The 13739-nt window shown below is 35.5% G+C and overlaps 1 protein-coding gene across 1 annotated transcript; it reads right to left on the bottom strand.

Annotated features, from left to right (window-relative positions):
* Positions 1 to 9094: 9094 nt before the first annotated feature.
* LOC134201766 (GATA zinc finger domain-containing protein 14-like) lies at positions 9095 to 11386 on the bottom strand. Its single transcript, XM_062677017.1, has 2 exons — positions 9861 to 11386; positions 9095 to 9771 (listed from the first exon to the last, which is right to left on the bottom strand). The coding sequence occupies exons 1-2, from the start codon at positions 11358 to 11360 to the stop codon at positions 9445 to 9447; spliced, it is 1827 nt and encodes a 608-aa protein (XP_062533001.1). The 5' UTR covers positions 11361 to 11386; the 3' UTR covers positions 9095 to 9444.
* Positions 11387 to 13739: the final 2353 nt, after the last annotated feature.

Raw genomic sequence — 13739 nt, 5'->3', positions numbered from 1 at the left:
TCGAAACAAACAAACTAACAAATCTTTCCTCTTTATAATATTAGTATAGAGTATAGATATAGATATAGAGCCTACAAGATCTTCTTGAAAATATAATATGTGCCAAAAGTAGGTACTAAATTTGTATTTTTTTTTCTAATTTTTTTTCTTTTGTTTTTTTTTTTGTTTTTTTTTTGTTTTTTTTTGTTTTTTTTTTATGTTTTTTTTGTATCTACAGACATTTATAAATCTGAAGTTAAAACAACATCTATCTATAAACTACTTTTTTTTTTAATTTTTTTTATATTTTTTTTTATTCCACTACTGTTATATAGCTAGCTTTCTGTCTCTGTCTATCGATTGTGTGTTTTAATATTACACGTCAAGATTCGGTGTGACAATGGCTAAACGTATGAATTTGTTGTAACCACTCACACACCATATATGAGTCGTCTATTATCAAAGCCGGCAATCTGACTTTTGAACAATATTGGTAAATCAGAAAAACGAATTATTGACTTTGTATTCCATTGGCAGTCACAAAACTCTTCGGAACGACATCTTAGATAAATAACAGGTTAACTATTAACCTTTATTTAATGCAGGTTTTGAACCGTATTCTTTGAAGGAGACGATTATATTCAAATCAATCTGTATTGACATATCAATAACATTTTTTTGTCCAAATGCACAGATTGCCACCTTTGATAATAGACGACTCATATCGCCCTTCAATAATATCACAACCAAAGCCTCCTGTGAAGTATTAACGACTATTAACTTTACAAAGTGTCAATTCAAATCAATTTTCCATTAAAATATTATGTTATTATAACGTTTTTTTTTTTTCAAATATATGAAAGTCTACTAACTACCCATGTATTTACTACTTATTTATAATGAACTTTTAGGCACAGATATCAATGTTGAAAAGTTTTAGAAAAAAATTGAATCGAATTCTGTTGAATCTAATAAAATTCACTTAATAAAATTGCCATGACCGCGAAATTTTAAAATATTCGAATTATTAGAAATAATAAAATGAACCACGGAATAGATAAATAAGGTTGGAATGGTAATGTAGGCGGGGCAAGCGTGCCACGGTTATGATTGTACAAACGTAACTCGACCGACTCAGTCATTCACCGCGCTTAGTGTGTTTCGGACTACTTGGGCCAACAGATCTCTGCTTTATAATGCCGTGTTGTGCAATTATAACGTGTAAAACGAAAAGTGAGACCTCAAGTATAGAGCGAGGAGGTATATCTTTCCATCGGTAAGTCGAAATTACCATTTAATTACAATATTATTTGTCTAAAACATAAAATATACTGATCATTATGAAATTCCAAACATTAACAACATTATTGCCTCAAGTTATAAATAACATACATTGCGCGATGTGTACTCGCCCAATCAACGCAATGACCAAGTCCGCTTGCAATGAATTACATGCATTGCGTTCTCTCACTTCAATATTTGAAATTTCGGCCTTTGCCCTGATTGGCCCGACGCTAGTTCGATAGTGAGGTGACCTGTTAATGTTATGTTATACGGTTAAATAAAATCATCGACAGATTTCTCGACTTTACATTTGACATGGATAATTTTAGTATTTTTATATTTAATTAATGATACCTAATATATTCTTAGTTAGACATATTTTGAGTAAATTAAATATTATTATTATTGAAATATTATCATTGAATTAATGTGAAGGTATAATATAAAGGGACATGTAGACCTCTGATTTACGGGTATTTACTATATTGTCTAAGACGTATTAAAACTTAAGTAAAATGCTATTTGACTTATGCAATAAATTATAAATTTTAGGTTTCCTAAAGAACCTAACGCCAGGGAACAATGGATTAATGTGACAGGTAGAGGAAACTGGATGCCGACAAAGACGAGTACTATTTGCTCTAAACATTTTACGGAAAATGATTTTATCATAAAAAAATTAGGCTATAGGTACTTAAAACCAGGGGCAATCCCAACACAAAAAATTGTTCAGATTTGTTCAAGTTCTTTGGTAAGTTCTTTGGTAATTGCGATAGTGCTCAGGTTACCTAATACGGTCAAACCTGGGTAAGTGAGAACTGGATAAGTGAGAAAACTCTATAAGTAAGAGTAATAGCCAGGACCAGTCATTTTAGGCTCCCAAAACCTCTATTAGCGAGAAACAGAAACCTTCGTAAGAGAGAGTCGTTTTTCCCTCATGGACCTCCGTAAGTGAAACTGCTACTTATCTATACCTCTATAAACGACAGTCGAGCTTTAATTATTTATATTATTTAGGAGGAACAAATAAAAAAACAAATTACAAATTTAACATCTGCTATTTTATGACTCATTCTTAACTTTCGTGGAACTTCTACCATTGGTTTTGTATTGTTTTCTCGTCAATATTGAACCTATTCTATTTCATGGAACTAAATAACGTTGTTATTTTGTCGCATTCTTTTCGAATGGACACGTGTTTGTCGGACTAATTGATTGCAGAACAAAACTTTCCTCCGCAATTGATTACCGATAAACCGACAAACAGGACGGTACACAGGCACACGTGTTCAGAAGTTCCACGAAAGTTAAGAATGAGTTCTATTCTCACTTACCCAAGTTTGACTGTATTATATCTTGTTATATTGTTTTGGCTTGCTCTTGTCAAGTCTGCATTTCAAAATATTTTATGCTATTTTTAATTTTAGGATTTGCAAGAACAGGCGTCAACGTCAGTTTTGTTAACACCAAAAAAAGATAAATCTTTAAAAAGAAAAGACACTGAAGTAAGTAAATACCAATAAAGAATGGTCAAGAATCGTTTCATAGTTGTTTTTTTAAAGATTGATGTCATGCATAAAGCTTCTATGTTCTTCTCCTAAATATAATTTTAATCAGTCTCACGTCCGTCATCATAACACTTTTTATGTACAGAGACTGAGTTATCCTTATATTTTATTAATTTGTAGGAAAACTTAATGTCATCTTCAAATGCAACCACTCCTAGGAAAAGAAAGCTACAAAATATAATTATTAACAAAGAATCTATAATAATGAAACAGAGATTGAAGATAAGAAATATACAAGCACAAAACCGAAGACTGAAAAAAAAAATTTATAAAATGCAAGATGTTTTAAGTGATCTTCAAGAAAAATTTTTTTTGCAGGACGAAGATATATCTGTTCTGAAAAATTTTAATGTTAAGGTATGTTATATATTAGACGTGGCCTTATAAAAATAGCAGAGATATAAAGATTATTATTATTATTATTATTTTATTCACAGGTACAAGAACTGACAAGTCGTATGATCGCAAAAAATACTGGTGGCGGGCCATCTAAGCAAAAATATAGTCCAGCTCTGCGTAGTTTTGCGCTAACACTTGACTATTATTCGCCAAAGGCTTATGAGTACATACGCAAAACATTTGATACCTGCCTTCCGTGTCGCCGTATGCTCCGAAAATGGTACCAAAATATGGGAGGCGATCCTGGTTTTACTTCAGAATCCATTGAGGCGTTAAAAATAAAAGTGAAAAGCACCAAATATCCCATTATTGCAGCCCTTTCCTTAGATGAAATGGCTATACGGCGTCGTATAGAATGGGATGGAAAAAAAAAACTTGGACATGTTGATATTGGCAGTGGCATTGAAGGAGATCATGTAGGAATAGCCAAAGAGGCTCTGGTGTTTCTAGTGACGGGCATAAATTGTAATTTTAAGGTTCCTGTTGGATATTTCTTAGTTGACGGAATAAACGGAAGACAGCGCGCTGACTTAATTATACAATGTTTGGAAAATATTGCAGAAACAGGCATAAAAATAATTTCCCTGACTTTTGATGGATGCGCTGCAAACATGGCAATGATGAAATGCTTTAACTGTTCGATCAAAGACAAAAAAAAATCTTTTCCACACCCGTCAACGAATGATCCAGTATTTGTAGTTCTAGACCCTTCACATATGATAAAATTAATCCGTAATGCTTTTCAATGCTATAACACATTTTTAGATAAAGACGGCAATACTATAGAATGGCGATTTTTAGAGCAATTAAATAACCTTCAAATGAAAGAGAACTTTCATTTAGCGAACAAGCTTCGTTATGTTCATGTTAATTTTCAAAATAATAAAATGAAAGTTAAGCTTGCAACACAATTGTTCAGCCTAAGTGTAGCAGACGCTATAGACTTTTGTCGTGACCAATTAAATCTGCCTACATTCAAAAATAGTGAAAGCACCACATTTTTTTTGAGGATTATTAATAACATGTTTGACATTTTTAATTCCCGAAACACATATGAATATAACTTCAAAAAGGCTAACTGAAGCGAACGCTGCAATGCTGCTTAACTATCTAGACATGGCGACGACATACCTATCCGAGTTGAGAACACAAGAGGGAACTCTTTTGACAAATAGCTTACGTAAGACTGGGTTCATTGGTTTTATTGGATGTGCTGCAGCTGTTAAACATTTTTATGAAACATTAATATGTCCCGGCGCTCTGAATTTTATGCCATTTTACAAACTAAGTCAAGATCACCTTGAAATGCTTTTTGGTAACATAAGGTCACATGGCGGAGGCAACAATAACCCCACGGCCCGCCAGTTCAAAGCAGCATACAAAAAACTCTTAGTTTACATAGACTTAAAAGCTCTCGATAATGGAAATTGTACTGCGCTTGAACACATTTCAATTCTTGATTGTGCATCATCTCCTGTGGCACGGATTAATAGATCCATACGAAGGATTGCGGTTGAAGATGATGACGATGATAATGATAATAATAACGAAGAGGATATTAACGAATTTTTTAATACTATCTAGATTTTAGCAATCAAATCATTAGTCATATTGCAGGATACATAGCGCATATTTTAATTAAAAAATTAGATTGCGATATATGCATTGGAGCACTACTGTCCAATAGCATAAACGAAGAACATAAATTTATAGTGGCTAAAGATAAGGGTGGCTTGATAACAAGATAAATCCGTCAAAAGATTTGATACAGATCTGTAAAATATCAGAATCTGTTATCAAAGTTTATACGGAAACCCTACGTAATATAAATAAAAAAATGTTAGTGACTAAAATTATGCGTAGCTTTGTAGGTAGTGAAATATTTAAGAACATAATTTATCATCAAATTGGCCAATACCCTACAGCAGACCACGTCACAGACCTCACAAAGCAATAATTGAAAAATATATTAACGTGAGATTACACTTTATTTTGAAAAATTCATTCGCAGTTAATAGTAAGCGCCAACTGCTTAATAAATACATTTTATTTCAGGGACAGTGATTATTTGTATTTAATAAAAGTAAAATAGTTTAAATATTTATTTCATGTTTCATTTTTCCTCAAACATTCATCAGATAATTTATCGATAAAGAATATCGACTTTATCAAGCACTAGCGTGTATGAACATTTTTATTGCCTTTTTGCATGGGTGAGTGTGTATGCCTACGGAAGTTTAGTGCGAATATCTCCCCTGAGATTTATGTGTGGATGTTTTTGTTGTGTGCGAAATGATTGTAATCATAGTCTACGTATGTGTTGAAATTAAAATAGTGGGGGTAAAGCGGCGACACTGGTCCTGATACAAATTTGGAGCAAAGGCCTTTCCAACCTTATTTATCTATTCCGTGAAATGAACACACGCAAGTTAAAGTTTGTTTTAATTATAAATCTTTTTAACTTAATAATTTTCTCTGAATGCAAAACAAGTTATTGAACGTTGATTTTTATAATAATAATAATAATAATAATAATTTATTTATTTCTCTCTTAAAGGTACAAGGTACATACAAATTCAAATGGAAATAAATTAACCTTATAATTTATTTTGTAAGCCTTTGAAAGAGCTGAAGTTTGTACTAGGTTCAAAGACCTGTATTACTGATCTCCAGGCTCCCTCCTTCTTAAGATAGATTAGGTTAGGTTAAGTCGTGAACAGATGCTGCGGACTAGTGTTGAGAGATCATTAGGTGTTATATTTTAAGAAAGTCATTTTACGTGTGTGTGCGTGTGTGAATTTGTGTGTATTTGGATGTGTGTGTGTGAGTGTGTGTATATGTGGGCATGTGCGAGCATGCATGTTGTATTGTGTATGTGTGAGTATCTGCATCTATGCGTGTTTATTATTACTATTACATAGGTATAAATAATTTTTTGCTTAATTGGGCTCGAAAACAAAAAGCAGATTACTTCACAGTCTGGAGTAAGTTCTCTGTTTGCTCGTAGTCTAGGTCGTGAAGCCAATTTGTTAGTGCATGTTTGCATTGGGTCTGTGTCATGGGGTTTTTTTTTTTTTTTTTTTTTATTGCTTAGATGGGTGGACGAGCTCACAGCCCACCTGATGTTAAGTGGTTACTGGAGCCCATAGACATCTACAACGTAAATGCGCCACACACCTTGAGATATAGTTCTACGGTCTCAGTATAGTCACAACGGCTGCCCCACCCTTCAAACCGAAACGCATTACTGCTTCACGGCAGAAATAGGCGGGGCGGTGGTACCTACCCGTGCGGACTCACAAGAGGTCCTACCACCAGTAATTACGCAAATTATAATTTTGCGGGTTTGATTTTTATTGCACGGTGTTATTCCTTCACCGTGGAAATCATTCGTGAACATTTGTTGAGTACATATTTCATTAGAAAAATTGGTACCCGCCTGAGATTCGAACACCGGTGCATCGCTCAACACGAATGCACCGGACGTCTTATCCCTTAGGCCACGACGACTTCAGATATATATTGATCAGCTTATTGATTTTATTGTATATGAAGCTACTTAGGAAGCCATAGAAGCGTTGAACTAACGATGTAGAAACAAGTGTTGTGGGACGCACACCATGCCCACGCCGCTGACTTACGAGCAATGTCAGATCGTATGGAGTTTTCGAGTGTGTAGTCATAATAAGATTAAGAATAAATAATTTACGGACAGAAAGGACTTTACAGGTTTTGTAAAGATCATTTGTAGGAAACCTATAAGGGAGCCGCCATCCAACTTTTAAAATACATCTCTGGGCACGTTCAAGTTTTAAAAAGTGTGTTTTGGAAGACCCGCCCCATGCCACTATGCAGTACTGAGTGACTGATTGACAGAGCGCTAAATAAACGAGTGTAAGTACGTTCCTGTCGGTAACATGACGCAGATTTTTAAAAATGTAAGTGAGTTTGCGTAATCTGGACGACAGAACGTCAATATGGGAATGAAAGGATAATAGGTCATCGATCTGTATACCCAGATACCTAATGCAATTTGTCCTGGCAAGGGAGGGGCAACCGCAGGCAGTTTGTCCAAGAGCGTTACAGGAGTGGGCTATAAGTGAAAAAGGCGAAGATGATATTTTACCACGCGTAGACAGGGAAAAAGTGACGTACTTAGTTTTATCCACGTTCAGTGTCAGTAGATTTTTAGACAGCCAGTCAGTTACGGTGTTCAGGCCACATTGAGCAAAACTAAAAGCTGCCTCCCAAGAACTGCCATGAAATACGAGAGCAGTATCGTCAGCATAGGTGTAAATAGACCCGTTTGTGATATTTAGTTGACATAGGTCATTTATATATATTAAAAATAGGGTAGGGCCGAGAATACTGCCCTGTGGCACTCCATATGCTATAGGGAGTTCGTCACTGATAAGGTCACTGATTTTGACACATTGACGTCTGCCCGTAAGGTAGCTCCTGAAAAGAGAAAGCTGATTGCCTCTCAACCCAACGGCTTCAAGCTTAGTTATGAGAGTTGGGATAGAAATCGTGTCGAAGGCTTTAGCTAAGTCCAAGAATATACCAATTACTTTGTTCTTTTTATCTAGTTTTGTGACAATTTCATTAGTTAAGTTTAAAACTGCATCGCTAGTCGATATACCAGAGCGGAAACCATATTGAGATGGGGTGAGAAGGTTGTATTTGTCTAAGAATTTTATGAGTCTATGGTTCATAATTTTTTCCAGAATTTTTGAGAGGGTTGGCAGAATAGAAATAGGTCTGTAATTGTTCGGCAGACGTCGGTCCCCCGTACCCTTATAGATCGGATGAACTACTGCAAGCTTAAAGACGTCGGGAAAGACTCCAGTAGAAATAGCCAGATTACATAAAAACGTAACTGGAGCTAGAAGGATGTGTTTAAATTTTTTTAGAATTATCCCAGAGATATTATCCGATCCAGTGGCACAGTCTGTTCTGAGGCTATTTATTAGGGTTTCTATCTCGGATTGGTCAGTTTCCAGCATAGCAAAAGTTCTTAAATGAGAAAACAATTTAGGTACTGTTGAGTGTGTTTTTTTTGCATGAATATTTAGAGCTAGTGAACTACCGACATTGGCAAAGTAATGGTTGACCGTATTAATAGAGTTTGCGGGTCCTGCGTGTGTGAGAAGGTCGTTCGCATGGGTATTTTGTTTTTTGGTATGTGTTATAGTTTTAATCGTTTCCCAAAGCTTCTTATTATTGTTTTGAGCATTTATTATTTGGGCCCTATCATAATTGCTCTTAGCGCTTTTTAAAGGAGATGTACAGTAGTTCCTATATCTTTTAAAAGTTAATTGAAGAATTTAATTGTTAGGATATTTTTTCACTTTTTTGTGTAATTTGTCCCGGTTTCGGAGGCATCTCAGAAGCCCCGGAGTCATCCACAGTTTTCTGAGCCTTTTGCGATGTGGTACAACTTTTAGACTCGTGTTTTCAAGAATTATGGTATTAAGAGTGTTAATAAAATAATTAGTAGCTACGTTAGCGTCAGTGGAGTTGTATAAAAGGGAAAAATCAATTTGAAGTAATTTTTCATTAATTTTATCATAGTCAATAAATTTTCTTGTTTTATTATTTTGAGTTAAATTATTAAAAAGTTGACTTTGAGTTTAAAATTATGTTTTGAGAATTTTAACTTTCTTTTAATCTGTTTTGTACCAAAATCTTCATAAGTATGCTGGAGCTTTATTGTGATGTAAATCGGGTTCCAAAAATATTTGCAGATTTTTTTTTTTTAATTTGAACTTCACTCATTTTAAATGTCCTTAGATTTTCTAGTTAGTAAATTCATTTATATATTTTTTATAGTACTGATTTAAATGAACACTGTTATAATTTACATACAATAACACGTTTTTTATTAGAATATCAGAATTTGCTCATTTCTACTAGACGTTAACATTCGAGTAACATTACAATACTCAACACTGACAACTTAGTAGAGTGACGTCATAATTAGTTACAAAGCGTCACGACACTATATGTAAAAACGAAAAAGTTAAATACAGGTTATAGAATTAGTGCCAGATTTTTGCCTCTCAATCTGTTATTTACACGTACATTTTTGGACGGCCAATGAAGGCAAGCCAAAGGTTGCAATGATCCTAATCAGGGTTCACGTGAGCACCAACAACAACCACACATTATCTGCTCTCTCCTCTAACTCAAATATATTTTATGGAAACTCAAACTATTGTACATTGCTTGTATTATTGCAAGCATAATTATCCATCTGATTATAGAAACCCATTGCATTTTGTGACGAATTAAACCTCGGATCGACTGAGTTTTGGTGTCTTATCATGTGTGAATACGATGATTCTGTCACCGCCGTAACATTATTGTATTGATTATAACGGTCGGAGTAATTACCAATGTGAGGCATTGCGTTATTGCACGGATTGAAGCTTTGACGAGGGCGACCATGGCCACCATATCGGAGAGAAGAATTGTTATTGTTGGAGTTATAAACTTCTTGTGAACTTCTTCTACCGGAGCCTTGTTTCTGTTGGGAATTCTACAAACAAAACAGAACACTACAATCACCTGATTAAAAATTCATCATATTTGGTAAAATTGACAAAATCATTATGGTTGTTTGTTTACCTGGTAAGAGTAATCCATTGAACCCTGCGTGTTGTAATATGGCCTATTAACCGATTCAGTTTGATTCTGCGGTAGCTGGAAATTGTTTTGGTTTTGCGGAAGTGGTTGCGATGAATTAATTTGAATATTTTGTGCAGGAATAGCGGGGAAATTAGTAATCGCACTTGCAAAATTTTTCTGCGGCATGACTGCCTGGATATGTGGCATTGCGAAAGGAGTCTGACGTGGTGCAACGATCTGAGATGGTTGTTGTACGGTATTGGTGTTTTGATTTGTTTGCTGCGAATAATTATATTGTTGGTTAGGTCGACAAATTATTGAATGCACGTCTTGTGAAGGACAGTGCGGCTGGGAGACGCTCTTGAGCTGAACTTGTAGAGCAGGTTCGTTTGTCTGCGTACTAACAGAAGATGAATAGCCACCATCGTTTACTGATGTCGTAAGTTGGAAAGTAGGGGGGTTTAGAATTGTTCTTATTTCAATATTTGGAACAGTCTCTGTTGATTTATTTGCAACAAGCGGCTGCTGACGGGTTTTATTTTTTGACTCCAAATACTCCTGGAGGCATACTTTTAATAGCTCTATAAGTTTCAGTACATCGACTCCTGCTAAATTAAGTTTTTCCAGAATGATTTCTGTCGGCATACTCTCTACTTCGTTCGCTACTATAATGTGACCCTTTGTTAAAATTTTCAGCAAAAGCCCGATAAAGCTTTTGTTTGCTTCGCTCTGATCTTCTAAGATTTTCAATACATTAGGATCAATGTTAGGTGTACCGCCGTCATAATCATCGTCCAGTAAATCAATAGTTTCTGAAGTATCTTCATAGTTTCTTTGAATTTTAGAGTTATTATTGACATCACTATCTTTGTTGGCCAATAACGAAGATAAACTTGATATCGTTATATTGCTGGCCCTTAGAGATGCGATAAAGTTTTTCTCTTCATCATTTACAATAATATTGTCATCGGTGATGGTTTCAGCATCTTTGGTTTTTGTTAAATTAAGTGCGTTAACACTTAAATTTTCATTAGCACTTTTCCCTGCCGATAAATTAATGGCATCATTTTGTAAAACAGTACAATTTAAAGGCAGTTCGTTAGACTTTTTCGGGTCTTCAAATTTAGTTTGCGTGATTTTAACATTTGGATTTATTTTGTATTTTTCTCTCAGTGCTACTACTGGATTATATGGCAGTTTAAATTTGGGTTGTTCATAAGGTATGCAAAATTTTGGTAAGCCGGCGTCGTTGATTTTGGTATTTTCTAGTGCTATTTCTTTATTGGTGTTCATAAGATGTGGATATTTACCGCCAACGATTGTACTTGTGCGATAAATATTGTCAAAATGTTCATCATCATTTTGTGGATTTTCTATGATAGCATAATCCATGTTTGGTTTATTCGGTTTATTGGTTCGCTGTTTCTTAGCTTTCGATAGTTCATAATCGGGATCACTGTCTATGTATGGAAGGGATTTCCCTTTAAGTCCTCTAGACATCTTTTTCTTTTTATTCTCTAAGTACTTTTCGTATCTATAACAAGAACATAAATATCCAAATCTCTGTATTGAAAATAATAGACTTAATTTAAAGGCTAATTTTTGCTACCCGAATTCATCATCTCGAAGGACCAATATTTTATACTTAGTATAATGTAGCATTGCTTCGATTTTCGCGAGTCGTAAATGTGATTAAAACTACTTTTACTTAAGTGTTAAGTTTATTTAGGTAACGTAAAGTGTACTTTTTAGTATTAGTAGTAATAAGCAGCTACTTAGTTGTGCCTCCGGCAATTCCAGTGTGCATAAGCAATGGAAATCAATTCTTAAAAGGGACATATATATATACGTATACTTGGACAACTTATAGCAAATGCAGCAAATATTTTAGTAAAATGTACTTACATTTCTATCGGAAGCGAAACAGGCAAAGACTGTTTTTCGCTGTTTTTCTCAAGAGAAGAACCTAAATGTTAATGTAAATTCGTTACCTCGTTATCGTTTTTACTTGATTGTTCGGTGGCATTCAGCCGTTTCGACGATCTTAAATTTTTTCGGCAACCTAATACTTTAGTAGCACTTTCGATCTTTTCTCCCCTTCTCTTTCTTTTCATCATTAAACGAAAAAAAAAAACAAAATAATACTATATCTATTTAAATTTACAGAAGCAAACTGAATAACATTTCTTACAGAGCGCCTGGATGAAGATTTTAAACTTTTATGCGGAGTGAGGTCGCGATCGCTCTGTCTCTGGACGACACGAGAATGTACTGCCTTTGTGAGAGGTCCGGAGCGACTGCCGAGTATCTTTTGACTCGTGTTGTTCTCAGAGAGGCCGGCCCTAACCGCTATCAAACTATCCGACCAATCTGAGGGCAATGCGCGCGCCGCCACCCTTTTCCAACTTTGAATTCACCTGGAATTACCAGGAACCCTATCGAACTAGTTTGCGTAGCTGTATATGCATTGTAGTAATTCATTATATGCAATATTACCAATCGATTGAGGCTCCTGCTGCACTGTGCCTAGAATTCTGGGAAGGACGTCACAAAATTTTCAATACGGCAGTCAGACTTTTTTTAGTTTTTGAGCTTAAATCTAATTTCTTATCAGAATAGCGATCAACTGCAATAAGTATTTTAACACTTATAACATATTTAAGTTATAGTAATATGATTTTATGATATAATAATATGATTTTCCTCTCGCAGGTCTGCTGGAAGAGATTTCTCAAAGAAATAAGCAGTGCCTTTGTACTATTTCTCTGTACTATGTCTTGTTTTCTGTGTGTACATAAATAAATAAATAAAAAAAAATAAAAAAAAATTATAATTAATTCTCAAAGCTACACAATGATTTTCTTGTTGAACTCGTCCAATAAAAAAGCTTCGGGAGATTTCGATCTATTTTTAGAACACGGTAGGTACCAAATATTAGTATAAGCACTTTTGTAGGGGAAATGAATAGGGACTCTTCATAAAAACTCCAAAATAGTATCTTATAAAAATAGGTGTATTGCCTTGATGACGAACAAAGATGGAATGAATGAACCTAAAATTAATTAACCCCGATTGGCTTGCGCGTGTATTTGCTATCTGCAAACGAGCAGGCTCTTTGCTCGGACATGCCCCCGGACGTTGGAAGCAGCAGGTGCGCTTTCAACCAAATGTAGAATCAACGGGCAGTGGGCAAATCCTGTTAAAGGCTCTGCGGATGACTCCAGTGGTGGTTTTAATATCTGCCACGCGAACAATCCCATCTGACCCTGGATGGACGGCGACGACTCTTCCTAATCTCCATTTGAGGGGAGGTAGATGATCCTCCTTTATAATAACCAAGGATCCAAGCTTCAGTGTGTCTTTGTAAGTGTGCCATTTGGTCCTTTGCTGCAACTCAGACACAAACTCTTTGCTCCAACGAGCCCAAAAATGCTGGCGAAGTTGCTCGATCCGTTGAAAGCGAGACAGTGAAGTAGCGGAGTAGTCCTGTACATCTTGTTGCGGAAGTGACGTAAGCGGCCGACCAACAAGAAAATGACCCGGAGTCAGTGGAGTGTAGTCTGCTGGATCGGAAGACAGCGGCGTCAGCGGACGTGAATTTAATATAGCCTCAATCTGGACTAACGTGGTGTTAAGTTCTTCAAAAGTGAGATTACAATTTCCCAACACTCGCCTGAGATGGTATTTTGTCGACTTGACACCCGCTTCCCAGAGTCCGCCAAAATGAGGGGTGTACGCTGGGATAAAATGGAATTTAATCCCGTCATTAGCTAATTGCTCGCCCAAGGAATCACAATCAGATTTAAGGAACCTCGAAAGTTCACTGCATGCACCAACGAAAGAGGTACCGTTGTCTGAGTAGATGTTAGTAGGTTTTCC

This window comes from Bombyx mori, chromosome W (genome assembly GCF_030269925.1).
Source record: "Bombyx mori chromosome W, ASM3026992v2".
In the NCBI taxonomy this organism is placed as follows: Eukaryota; Metazoa; Arthropoda; class Insecta; order Lepidoptera; family Bombycidae; genus Bombyx; species Bombyx mori.
The sequence above is the reverse complement of the archived record's forward strand: the minus strand, read 5'-3'. Positions and strand labels throughout refer to the sequence as shown.

Bases quoted from the DNA above. Each gene is read 5' to 3' on its own strand.
- LOC134201766 (XM_062677017.1), bottom strand. From the start codon at position 11,360: ATGTCTAGAGGACTTAAAGGGAAATCCCTTCCATACATAGACAGTGAT. The intron at 9,772-9,860 runs GTAAACAAACAA...TTTTGTTTGTAG, and splicing joins CAATGGATTACTCTTACCAG to AATTCCCAACAGAAACAAGG.